The sequence below is a fragment of the Symphodus melops genome, assembly GCF_947650265.1.
Source record: "Symphodus melops genome assembly, chromosome: 14".
NCBI classification, from domain to species: domain Eukaryota; kingdom Metazoa; phylum Chordata; class Actinopteri; order Labriformes; family Labridae; genus Symphodus; species Symphodus melops.
In genome coordinates, this window is record NC_136704.1 from 18773435 (window position 1) to 18785907 (window position 12473).

General features: G+C 39.6%; 1 protein-coding gene across 3 annotated transcripts in view; it reads left to right on the forward strand.

Annotated features, from left to right (window-relative positions):
• LOC306834849 (gamma-aminobutyric acid receptor subunit rho-3-like) overlaps positions 1-12145 on the forward strand; it is a 40570-nt gene extending 28425 nt beyond the window's left edge. For all 3 annotated transcript variants that reach the window (XM_079361080.1, XM_079361079.1, XM_079361078.1), the window contains 8 exons: positions 4459-4526; positions 5428-5651; positions 6652-6734; positions 7582-7719; positions 8996-9148; positions 10239-10300; positions 10393-10524; positions 11048-12145. In XM_079361080.1, coding sequence (XP_079217206.1) covers positions 4459-4526; positions 5428-5651; positions 6652-6734; positions 7582-7719; positions 8996-9148; positions 10239-10300; positions 10393-10524; positions 11048-11350 — 1163 coding nt within the window. In that variant the 3' untranslated portion in view covers positions 11351-12145. The remainder of the gene's footprint in view (positions 1-4458; positions 4527-5427; positions 5652-6651; positions 6735-7581; positions 7720-8995; positions 9149-10238; positions 10301-10392; positions 10525-11047) is intronic.
• The last annotated feature ends 328 nt before the right edge of the window (positions 12146-12473 follow it).

Below are 12473 nucleotides of genomic sequence, written 5' to 3' on the forward strand. Positions count from 1 at the left end.
CTTCTTTCTGCATATTGAGTATAATAACTCAGAGTACTTTTCTTTTGGAAAGCAGCATTTTCGTTTTCTCCGTTTGTGTTTAAAACTTCCAGCTTGTACTGAGATACTACAGTCGACAAAGCTGGCTGTGTTTTGAAGTAAGAAAGCTTTAATGAAACAAATCTCTGGCATATTAGGATGATACATTGAATTTGATTATGCAATATAGTCTAAGTAGGAGTCACTCCAGGTGTGTGAAGCCAAACATAAACAAAAGACATGGCTACTGAAACCATAGTCACATAAATATATTTGAAAGTCCTGTTTTACTTGATGTTGATGAGAGTTAAACTCTTTCATTTAACATAGCATGAAAGCTACATTCAAATCACTCATTTATTTATAAATTATGCAAACATACTGAATGTGTGCCTTCATAGGTGCTTAAACTGTCAGATTCATGTATTAAAGTAGAAGTACAATATTCTGTCTGACATTTAGTGGAGTATAAACGATAACTGGCATTAAAAGAAACCAATAGAGTACAAGTCCTTAAAAATTATCTATAATATCCACCACTGCATCAATGTGTATTTTGCCTATGTCTTATGATATAAATAGAAATACCCAAAGAGTCTAAAACAGTTGAAATATATTGCTTTACAACCGTTCAGCTCTGATGTAAAGATTGTGCATTGCTTTAACTTTAAAAAGTTAAATGGTAAATATTCAGTAAATGAACTCTGTGTGGCAGCTAAATACTTACAGATAGCTCAGCCTGCAGTGAGCAGAGCGTTCATTACATTACAGTGTTTGAGGCTGAGCTGACTTTGTTATGCATGGCTGGGCTGAGTCAGTATGGATTGTGTATGAGTCTGACGTTCACGTTCTCCAAAAGCCGCTTGGAAAAATCACCTCTAAATTCCTCTTCAGCTCTCACCTCTCCTCCTCCTTTGATTGGGAAAATGAAAACACACACTGGAAACATCCTGTGACCTTAAAGCTGCATTATGCTGCTTATGACTGCATGAATTGATCCATCTGCTGCGATGTGTTCAGGGATTAAACGACTCACATTTTGGGCCAAAATATGACCTTAAAGCTGCGCCAGGCAAGATTTTTATGCGTTATTAAATCTGCAGCAGCTTGCTAACTGTGATGTTGTAGGGTCACCCAAAGAGTACAGAACTGGATTACACGAATAGCAGGACAATCTGTGCACAGGGGGATGAAAATAATTACATTTGGGGGCATATACACTAAAAAGATCCTATTTTTCCAGTTCTGTTTTCCAGTTCCTTCAGTTTGCAGCTCTGCCTTTCTATTTTGGTGCACCTGCACAGAAAGGATGGTTTTCATCATTGTAACACATGTTTGCATAGTGGACAAACATTCAGGCCATCAATCACCTCATACTCTCCCTAACAATGAGACCACCTGAGGCAGTTCACTGATTTTCTCTGATAGTGAAACGGGTTGAGCTGGAACCACAGTAACCAGCTTTTCCTCCAGATTTCTTTTCTGTTTTTTTGCTATAGAGGAGTTTTTGTTGTATTTTTCCACTGACAACAGTGATAAACATTTGTCTCTGTTTTCAACAATGTGCTTACATTTCCAGGAACTGTGATTATGAATAAATTCAGAGATCATCAAAAAAAAAAAAAAAAAAAAAGAAGCTCCACAGCAACTTTCTCATCAACTTGTTTACATCAGCTGAGCGGAAAAAAGTCAGACGTTGAAGCAGAGCCACAAATTCCCCATTTCTACCTCCCTTTTGAAGCAATTGCTGGCTGCGCTCACGTATGGTCATATTTATGTCCGACTTGCTGAAACTGATGCAGCTATTCATATGGATGTGTTTTGTTGCTCATCAATTCCTGTACCATCAATTCAGGTGCATCTTAGTAGGAGATATGCCTTGAATTATACGTTGCTCAGTCAGAATAGCAACGTCATTACTACTTTGCTATACCAATTGCAAAGTCATCCATTGATACCAAATATGTATTAGGGTTACTAAATTACCACACAAAATAACTCCTAAATAACAAAATAATTCCGGTCAACACGGCAGCTCTTAACTGTTATTAATACCTTCTTTTAAAAGCTGAACTTCATGCTGTTCTGAAGACTGTGCATCACATCACTTAGAGGGTTGAGCCTGACCTCCTTTTTACATATGTTTCTCTCTAAAAATGGCCACTTACTGGGTGTGACATGGGAAAGAGAAAGCAGCAAAGTGAGGGAGAGAGTGACCTTCTGTTTCAAGTTTTTCCCACCATCAGCAGTTGTTGTCGGGGCGACGCTGGCTGTCGAGTCTGCACTGCTGGTGGTTTCATCATGAGTCATGCCAGCACAAAGGCTGGCCTGCAGCAGGATCTTTATGGTCCAGATAAACTTCATTAAATAAAGTGTTTATTGAACTGCTGGCCTCATCATGTTCAGCTACATTCAGGAAGTAACTCATTTAACATAGGTTCATGCAAAAGCACATTTTCAAGTTGTTGATTTTTTATTTATTTATTTTTTCTGTCATTTAGAGTGAGGAGAGGAATGTAACCACGTCCAGACAGAGGTTACAGTCAAACCCCAAACCTGTGTGTCAGTGACTCTGTGTGTCTTTGCATGCTAAACCATGCATCAGACATGGTTTTGGTTTTATGCAGATCAAAAGGCTTTTTTTTTGTGTTAAAGGGGTCAATAGAATAGAAAACACAACCGATGTAAATCCATATGCAGCCACTGATAATCTACCAAAGCCTGGATCCTTTAAACCGAGGATCTCTGAGATAACAGAACTGACTAAAAGCAAGGAAAATACTACTTATGAGTTACAACATACAAAAGCCGGTGTTCTGTTCTGATGTCTTGCTGTCGAACCATTTGTTGTTTATACAGCGTGAATTGACAGCCGAGGCTATCCTATCGAATGATGTGGTGCATTTGCACTTTGAGAAAAAGGAAAACGTGCTCTGAAGCTCTATCAAAAACCATGTTTTTTTAACATACACAGAGCTAAATGGTAGCACATATTTCACGAGGCCTTACATGTTCAATCTTCTTTCAATTTTAAAATGCTTTTCACTGTCTTTTGTAAGGCTAAAGCTAAACATCCAGGGGCTTTGTTGATGTTGTTGTGACTCCTCATGTCCTCCGACAAAGTGTCAATAGCCCCTTTTCATGGTGCAAATCTACATCAGTGCTGCTCCTCCATCGTGAAGCCTTAAACGATTCACACACATACTTAGACATGCACACACAGACGGCCAGTGCTGTACCTGTAACTGCTCTGATAACTCTGAAGGTGGCCCAAAGTGAGGATCACTTAGTCCCCCTGTAACACTTCCAGAATATTCATATGAAATGTGTGAAGTCACAGGGGCTCAAAACTCATCCGTTAAAATGGTTTAAAAGATCACATGTTACAGTTTTCTGTCGACATCTTTGAAATATCTTCATAACAATGTTTAGTTAAGACCTTTGAAAGTAGGAGAGTCACTTAAGTACTGTTAAAAACAACCATTACAATGCATTTAACCTGGTTCAAACTAAAATCACCAAACAAACGTGCCAAGTCAGGCCAAAGTTCACGGTCGTCAGAGTTAGTGGCTCTGTATGTTGACAGTCATGATTGCTCATTCTTGCAGAGCATTTCTCTCTCATTGTTAAACTCTTCACATTGACTCGAAACCGCATTCTTTATGTTTATGAGTTCAGGACAACAGTTAAATCTTTGCTAATGCTTGTGGTCGAGTGAGGAAAGAGCCTAAATGCCGCAGACTTGGATCAAAACTAAAATTAGCCGAGTAGATCGACCACCAAACGTAATCAGAGTTGCTTTCGGGGCGTACAAACATCCAGAAAAAATGTCCTTCATTAACTTTGTCCGGTCATGATGTGGAGATGATGTAGACGTTGTAATTTAAGCTTATTTTTTAGGGGGGGGATTTGTGCTGTTGAGCTATTTCTGCTCTGTTTGTGTTTTCACAAATCAGGTTGTTAAGGTTTAGCGGTTAAACAAGCTTAATCTGCTAATGAGGCAGATGGAGCGGGGGAGTGTGGGGGACTGATGTAGATGACTGTGGTGAGGAGAAAGGATGTTTTTTTTACCACTATTGGACGGAGTGAGGTTTGGTGATGCAACTTAAGCCAAACATTAAATAAAAGCTGATTTTAAAAGACATTGTTGACCAACTGTCATTGCATGTTTTTTTCTTTTAAGGATTATAACCAAATCATTCGCAGTGATATGCACACATTTTCAGTTTCACGATCCAATTCACACTTATTTAAGTAAAATGACGTTTTTGCAAGTGAAAGCTTTTCAGAGAATGCCTCAGGTTGACCGAGAGAAAGGAATCCTTTCACCTCAGCGTTTTCACCTCTTCAGATGTTCAGTGTGTCACCTCAAGCATGAGCCTCACCTTGATTTATGAGTGCGAGTAAACCCTAATGATGCTGTTTCACCTCTTATTTCAGGTTCAGCCATCCCTGTAGGCATTGACGTGCAGGTGGAGAGTATCGACAGCATCTCAGAGGTCAACATGGTGAGGAATCAATGATTGATTTCACTATTGAAATATTAACTTAATGTCCAACTTATAATGACTGTTTGACAAACCTTCAGAAACGTGAAAGAAGACATGTTCTGTCCTCTGGTGAACCTGCCATGAAAACAGGCTGCACTAATCAAAATTTTCCTCAGCGTGCAGCTTTTCAACTACGGAGAATTCAACAGACAAATCTGCTGACACATAAAAAACCTTCAAGGAGTTCACAAAGTTTAAAATATTCTGTCACAGGAAGCTATAACTTTAGTGGGATTGAAACATGGTTTAATGTCCACTTTAGGCGGCTCGAACGTCACATCTTGTTGGTTCCCTATGTCTGGTTTGTGACCCCTCGATGGCTCGGCTTTTAACTCAAGCACCCACTTACTTACAAGTGTTTTATCGCGTTCCTGCAGCCAAGAGAGACGAACGGCAGGGAGGACGGTGTTGTCACGGCAGCTTCTACCGGAACTCTGAAAATCTGCAGGCGGCCTGCACTTCACCTCAGGCCTCAGGCTGCTGCAGAAAAATGTTTCATTCATCTCTGACAATGATTTCTGAGTCCAACACTAGCAGAAAGAAGACACAGCTACTTCCAGATTCATAAACTTGTGAAAAAAAGGTCAGACAGAATAATTACTTTCCCGCCCATTTTTTTAGTTTCTTGTTTCAAGACCAAAAGCTTTTGTTGAAGTATTTACTGTCACCATTTAATGAAAAGAATCGTTGTTTTAAATGCCAATGAACAGAATGAAGAAAAGACAAAGTATTAGGGAAGACGAGAAGGAAAGGCAAGAAAATAAAGAAACGTGAAAAAGTGTCATGTTATATAAGTATATGCTCTATAATGTAAGATTACATATCTATAAGTTAAACCTGAAATGTTCATTTTCTGCAGGACTTTACCATGACTCTGTACCTGCGTCATTACTGGAAAGACGAGCGGCTGTCGTTTCCATCCAGAACCAATCAGAGCCGGACGTTTGACTCCAGGCTGGTGAAGAAGATCTGGGTCCCTGACGTCTTCTTCGTCCACTCGAAGCGCTCATTTATCCACGACACCACCATGGAGAACATTATGCTGAGGGTTTATCCCGATGGAAACATCCTCTACAGCGTCAGGTACGGAACAGGAACAGGAGGAGACAGAAAACTTCAAGTTATTTCACATTTTCAGCTGTGTTTGAGTTGTGGAAAGTAGCTTACTTTACTGCTTACTTTACTGCTTTACTGCTCCTAGTTCTATTTCTTCTAGCGGAAAACATATCAATCTACAACTCTCTTTTTTTATCTGACAGGCGGAATTCGAGTTGTTTCAGATAAATTGTTATAAAACTTCAATTAATATTCACTGCAGTCCATGAAATAACCCTGGCTTTGTTTCGGACAGGCGTCAATATGAGATGAGCCTTTAAAAAGAAAACTCAGGCACAGCAATAATGGGAAAGACTTTCACATAGAATGTACTCCAGAAAGAATATTTAACAATTAAATCATACAGTAAATCCCTCGTCTGATATTTCCTTGTGAGAAAGCCCATTCATACTAACCTGCTGCTCTGTGGGGGGGAGAGACACACGTGTGAGTATATTTTTGATACGCAAACTCATCCACACTTAGTGCACAGAGGCCTCTTATTGAGACCTGCCTTTATTTGTCTAAACGTGCAGTGATGTCAGGCCACTCAAAGGGACCCGGCCTTCAGTTAAAATGGGTTTTTATCAGATAAGCATCAAACATGATTTCATAGTCCCAGTATGTCAGGGGTGAGGACGTGCTGCTTTCCCTTTGCCTAGTTAATAGCTTCTAGAGGTTTGGACTGATTTTGAGGAGTTACTTTGGCCTCTGGGTAAATGTGATAGCGTTGTCATGCATTTCTGAATATTTACAAAACAATCCATTTATTAATGAACAAGAGCGCCAAAGATGAATCCAGATCTCATCCTAAGTTTAACTCTATTTATGTTGCACATAGGTAAAAGCAAACTAACTATAACCTAAAAAAGCATACTTATTAAAAACAAGGATGACAGCATAAAAGTTTTAATTGGGGCATGATGAGTTGAATTAATTAATTAATTAACCAATACTTTGGGGTTTTTTGTGTGTTTGTGTTTTTCAGAGTCACGGTGACGGCTCTCTGCTCGATGGACTTCAGTAGTTTCCCTCTGGACACACAGAACTGCTCACTGGAGCTGGAGAGCTGTGAGACACACACACACACACACCTACACATTATTTATGTACTGCACGTGTGTCCTCTTACATGATGAAGTGAGTTTTATCGTATTATTACAACATGTTGCTCTGGCAAATAAAGGGCTGGATTTAAATCTGACCCAGACCCTTTGTTGGGTATTGTTCCCTCTCTCTGTCTCGCTCGCCCTCTTTTTCTTTTGTATTTCCCATCTATCTCCATCTCTGTCTGTAAAAAGCCATAAATCCCCTTAAAAAGGGGCAAAGTGTCCAATTTAAACAAAAGAGGAGTGAAGAGGTCAAAAAGCTCAAGCAACACACATCACACTACCAGAGCTGCTGGAGTTGTGTTGGAAAATCCCACTCTGCTAATTCAAACAAAAAAGAAGAAAAACTTATTTTTTCTACTATTATTCATAACAGGACCCCCCCCCCAGTTTCACCAGGTGACCCATTTCAGGGACTAGATCCTGAGGCTGGAACCAATATACTAAGTTTAACCAGCTGAATGTATAAGGTGTCTTCTTTTGAAACCGCTAAGAGTTAAATGTTACTTTAACTTTTATGCACTGCAGGAGAAGTCAGTGCTTTTACCTATCTAGAGACATATTTATTTTTATTCAGCTATTACTATAAACAGGGTACTTTTACTTTATTGGTATTGTGACTTCAGTAAAGATCTTCTTTCGTCACTGGTAGCAGGATTAAATCACACAACTTCCAGCTGCAGCAACATTTGTTCTCTATTTTTTTGTTTAGTTCTCATCTGTTCATCACATTAAACATCCCTCTTTCTGTCTCTCGCCCTCCCTCTCTCTCTCTCTCTCTCTCTCTCTCTCTCTCTCTCTCTCCACAGATGCGTATAATGAGAACGACCTGATGCTTTACTGGAAGAACGGGAACGACTCTCTAAGGACGGACGAGATCGTCTTGTCTCAGTTCTTCATCAAGCATTTCCACGCCTCCAATGGCCTGGCCTTCTACAGCAGCACCGGTCTGTTTGTGTTTGCGTGTGTTTTAATGTGCTTGTGTTTTCATTTGTTCTCTTGAGTGTACCTGTGTGTTCAATAACCTAAATTCAAAGAGAAGGAGCTGCAGCATCAGTCTTTTAGCCATCGTAAATAACAATGTATTTGTTTATTCTTAATAACCTGAAGTTTAGACTCTGCAGCTTCTTTGTGTGTGTCTCTCTGTGGCTTCTCATTCCCAATAAAGGCACATCTTAAGGCAACATTATGCAAGTCAACCTTCAAGTAACAGTTTAAAATTATTTTTATGTTACTCTGACTCTGGTAGGAAAATGTGTCTCTTATGTTTCTAACCTGCACCCAGTTCTTTGTTCCTTGTGTTGAGCCAATATAACTCTGACAAGCAGTGTTAAACATCTCTAAAAGTCTTAGCGCTTTATTCTCAGTGCTGACTAAATGGTAGGGTGAGACCAAAAGGATGGTTCTGTGGATGGTTAAACACTGAAAGGCTATGAGCTGGAAACAGAAAAACAAAACTAAACCGGTAAGTCCTAATTACCCACCACCGGCCATACTCCGGTGAACATGGTCACCACCAATCACTGTGCAGTAAACAATGACTAAAAGCAACATGTTAAACATGTAAAATGTTCCTTTAGCGCTCATGTGAGGAGTTTTTAGCTAGTTTCAATTTAATACTGATGCTTCTGTATTATCCAACAACTTTTTTGATTGATTATTTTTGATATTTGATTGATAAATTTAAGTTATTTCTTGTTCCATTTACAGCTGTCACATGGTCAGTGTCTACAATAGGAAAGTTCCTCAAAGATATGTTGACCCTGAGAGATCAACTCCACACAACTTAGGAATACACAAGCAAGCATTTTTCTTCTAGGCTCATTGTTTTTTTTTTTTTGTCTCTCCTGGAATCTGCTTCAGGTGTTGTCTGTGTTGGCCTGTTATCCTTTTTCTAACTTCTACACGTGCTGTCAAATTGTTGAATTTCTTTGTTTGAATATGTTGCTCTCAAGCCCATCATGATTTATGCTGTAACGAGCCACAGACAGATGTGACTTTTCACAGTTATTTGATCTTTTCAGGTGATTTTAGATTTTTTTAAAATGTTTGTAGTGACAGTTTGGGACAAGGATGTGCTTCCATCCTCTGTTTTTGTTTGTCGTACCTCCATGAAGCCGCAGGTTCAAACCCTGCAGCAGGGTTTAACATGTTGTCCAAACTGCAGCACTTGAAGGAACATTACAGATGCTCAACATCTGTGACTGTGTCTCTTTCTGTCAGGGTGGTATAATCGACTGTTTATCAACTTCATCTTGAGGAGGCACATCTTCTTCTTCATGCTGCAGACGTACTTTCCCACCATGCTGATGGTGGTCCTTTCTTGGGTGTCCTTCTGGATCGACAGGAGAGCCGTCCCTGCTCGTGTCTCTCTGGGTACGGCTTTAAATTCAACATAACATGAAACAAAAAACCCATGACTGAGCCCTAAAATGTTGTGATTAACTTTGTGAGAACAAACTGTCTGGCCCTGAAGAGTAGACCAGACTGCGACAGTGTGAACTTATTATTTTTCAATTAAATACCAAACCATTTTATCTTATGGAAATGTTAAGACTTTCTATGTGTTGCTTAGAAACAAATCTCCAGTTTTTAGCAACCGATAGGTGGATTTTTCTTGGCATATCTTTATTCCTACTGTTTCTCACTTGTTAGGGTTCTTCGAATTAAACATGTTTCTCTGCTGGCATAAATACAGCTGCCTTCCACCCAGTTAAGATTAAATCACTTTTGCTTCATATGACTTTTTAAGACCCAAAGAAAGAAAATGTTATATGGTAATCATTGACTCAACAAAAAGAAGCAGTGCATACCACATCTTGTGCATAACATTTGTTCAGGGACCCACAGACTGGAAAGCATTTCTTGTATGGGGCGGCAGTAGCTCAGTCTGTAGGGACTTGGGTTGGGAACCGGAGGGTCGCCGGTTCAAGTCCCGGCACGGACCAAGTCTGGAAACTGGTCTGGTAACTGGAGAGGTGCCAGTCCATATTCCTGAGCACTGCCGAGGTGCCCCTGAGCAAGGCACCGAACCCCAAAACTGCTCTGGAGCGCTCGCTGTGGGCAGCCCCCTCACTCTGAGACCTCTCCATTAATGCATGTCACTAGAACCCTGTTTGTGCATGAGTGTGTATCTCGGCCTATGTGTGTGTTAGACAGAGTGTAAAAAAAAACTGAATTTCCCCTTGTGGGATTAATAAAGTGTAAATTATTATAAATTATTATTATTATAAATTATAAATTATTATTATTTCAGTGCTGCTGTTGATTATAATCAACTGTCATATAATAATAATAATAATAATAATAACAATAATAATAATAATAATAATAATAATAATAATATCTGTTTAATAATAAGGTTTCAATAGTTGTTAAATTCATTTCTTATTCCAAAGTTTTTGTTTTAAATGTTTTCTGTAAAAACGGATCTAGCCACGGGTAATGATGCTTTGTCTTTCTGCAGGTATCACCACGGTGCTCACGATGTCCACCATCATCACCGGAGTGTCCTCCTCCATGCCTCAGGTATCAGCTGGAGTTGTTTGGGTCTGAGATGCATTCAGGCACAGAGGGACTTTTGTGCATTGCTTATATTTGATCGTGTGTTTGTGGTCCAGGTGTCATACGTGAAAGCAGTGGACATCTACCTGTGGACCAGCTTCCTGTTTGTCTTTCTTTCTGTGATCGAATATGCGGCTGTGAACTACTGCACCACTCTTGAGGAGATGAGGAAGATGAAAAGGGGGAAGGTCAGCACCGACAACACATGGGGATTATTACTGCGCAGTGAGGGAACCATGAGAAAACCAGGGACCCAAAGGACTCACATTCTTACCTTAAGTCTCCCTCTAGTGGCCATGCAAGGACATTCACACCAACTTGAATCTTGAAATTTCTCTTCCTCATGTCCTTTTAATTCATGGAAAGTTAATTATTACATTTTCTCAGTGTTGTACATAAGTTTTATTTTGAGTTGACTGATCTTAACTAAACTATCACAACTTTATACTCATAAATGGACACAGTTACTGCATCAAATCCAACAAACTGTTATTCAAGTAAGCTTTCTAATTGTGGGACTTTTAACAGAGAGTATTTTCAGTGTGTTAATAGTACTTTAGAGCAGTGGTTCTTGAATTGTCTACCCTCAGGAATCCTTAATGCAGATGCTACCCCCTTAAACCAATCAAACATATTTAATTAAAAACAGTGTAGTTTGAAACTCAGACAGTAAACAATTTTTGCAATCAAACTCTTTCTGTATGGTTTCAGATCCCATCCACATATAATGCGAGCCAGGCAATGGCCTTCGACGGCTGTTTCCATGATGATGAAATTGAGCTTACGACATTCCCTCGAATGGCGCCCACCTTGACCATTGATCCCCTCACCAGTCCAGCCCAAAGCCCTGACATCAGACCCACAGAGGGCACTCGCCTCCGCCGGCAGAGGTCATTACGGGAAAACGTGGACCTGCTGGTCAGCAACAGCTACATGATCGACTCGTACTCCCGCTTTGCCTTCCCACTGTCCTACCTTCTCTTTAACATTATCTACTGGAGTCTGTACTCCTGATCCAGACCTGAAAGATCTACTGGAGTCCATACTCCTGATCCAGAACTTAAAAGATCTACTGGAGTCCATACTCCTGATCCAGAACTTAAAAGATCTACTGGAGTCTGTACTCCTGATCCAGACCTGAAAGATCTACTGGAGTCCATACTCCTGATCCAGACCTGAAAGATCTACTGGAGTCTGTACTCCTGATCCAGACCTGAAAGATCTACTGGTGTCCATACTCCTGATCCAGACCTGAAAGATCTACTGGAGTCCATACTCCTGATCCAGAACTGAAAGATCTACTGGAGTCCGTACACCTGATTCAGAACTGAAAGATCTTGGAGGTCTGTACTCCTGATCTAGAAATGACACATCGGCTGGAGTCTGTACTTCTGACTCTGGACAGAAGCATCTGATCAAGAACTTAAAAATTCAGCGCAGACTCTGACAAGTATACCTACTCTTCACAGGGCTGACTCTGAAATAAGTCTTTCTCACAGGAGCCTCTTCCACTGCAGCTCCATCACTTATCTTCGACAGAAGAAACAAAAGCATACCAGTACCTCAGAGTAGGAACTCTAAATTGACCACAGTTATAACCAGACTTTGGTTTTATGGGAGTGGTTTGAATTTAGAGAATGTAATGAATCTTCTTTATTTTTTTTTCAATCTTTACATAACTTTTTTGTCCATTATAATTATTTTTTCCCTATAGACGATGGAAAAAACTCATTCAGAATTAACCATTATTTAAAAAAATAGATATATTTATACTCCTCTTTTGATGAATGATGTGAATGAGCCACGTAAGGGCTGAACATGTTATTTGATTTAATTTCTCAGACCATTTTTTTTTTTGTTTATGACGATTTGAAAGTGAATTCATCTGTACTTCAGGGACACAATTTTAAGTTGTACAAGCCTGCAGGGATATTACTATTAAACACCAGGTGGCTCTATAAAAGTTTCTTTGGATTTTCGTGTTTTGCATTTTAATAAATACCAAACATTTGAAACAAATTGTTTGCTTAAAGGCGAGGATTAAAAAAAGAAAGAAAAGGCTACAGCCTTCTTGCGTGTGGTGAATTACTTTACAAAAAATATATTAGGGACTGACATTAAAAAAAAAAAAGATTTA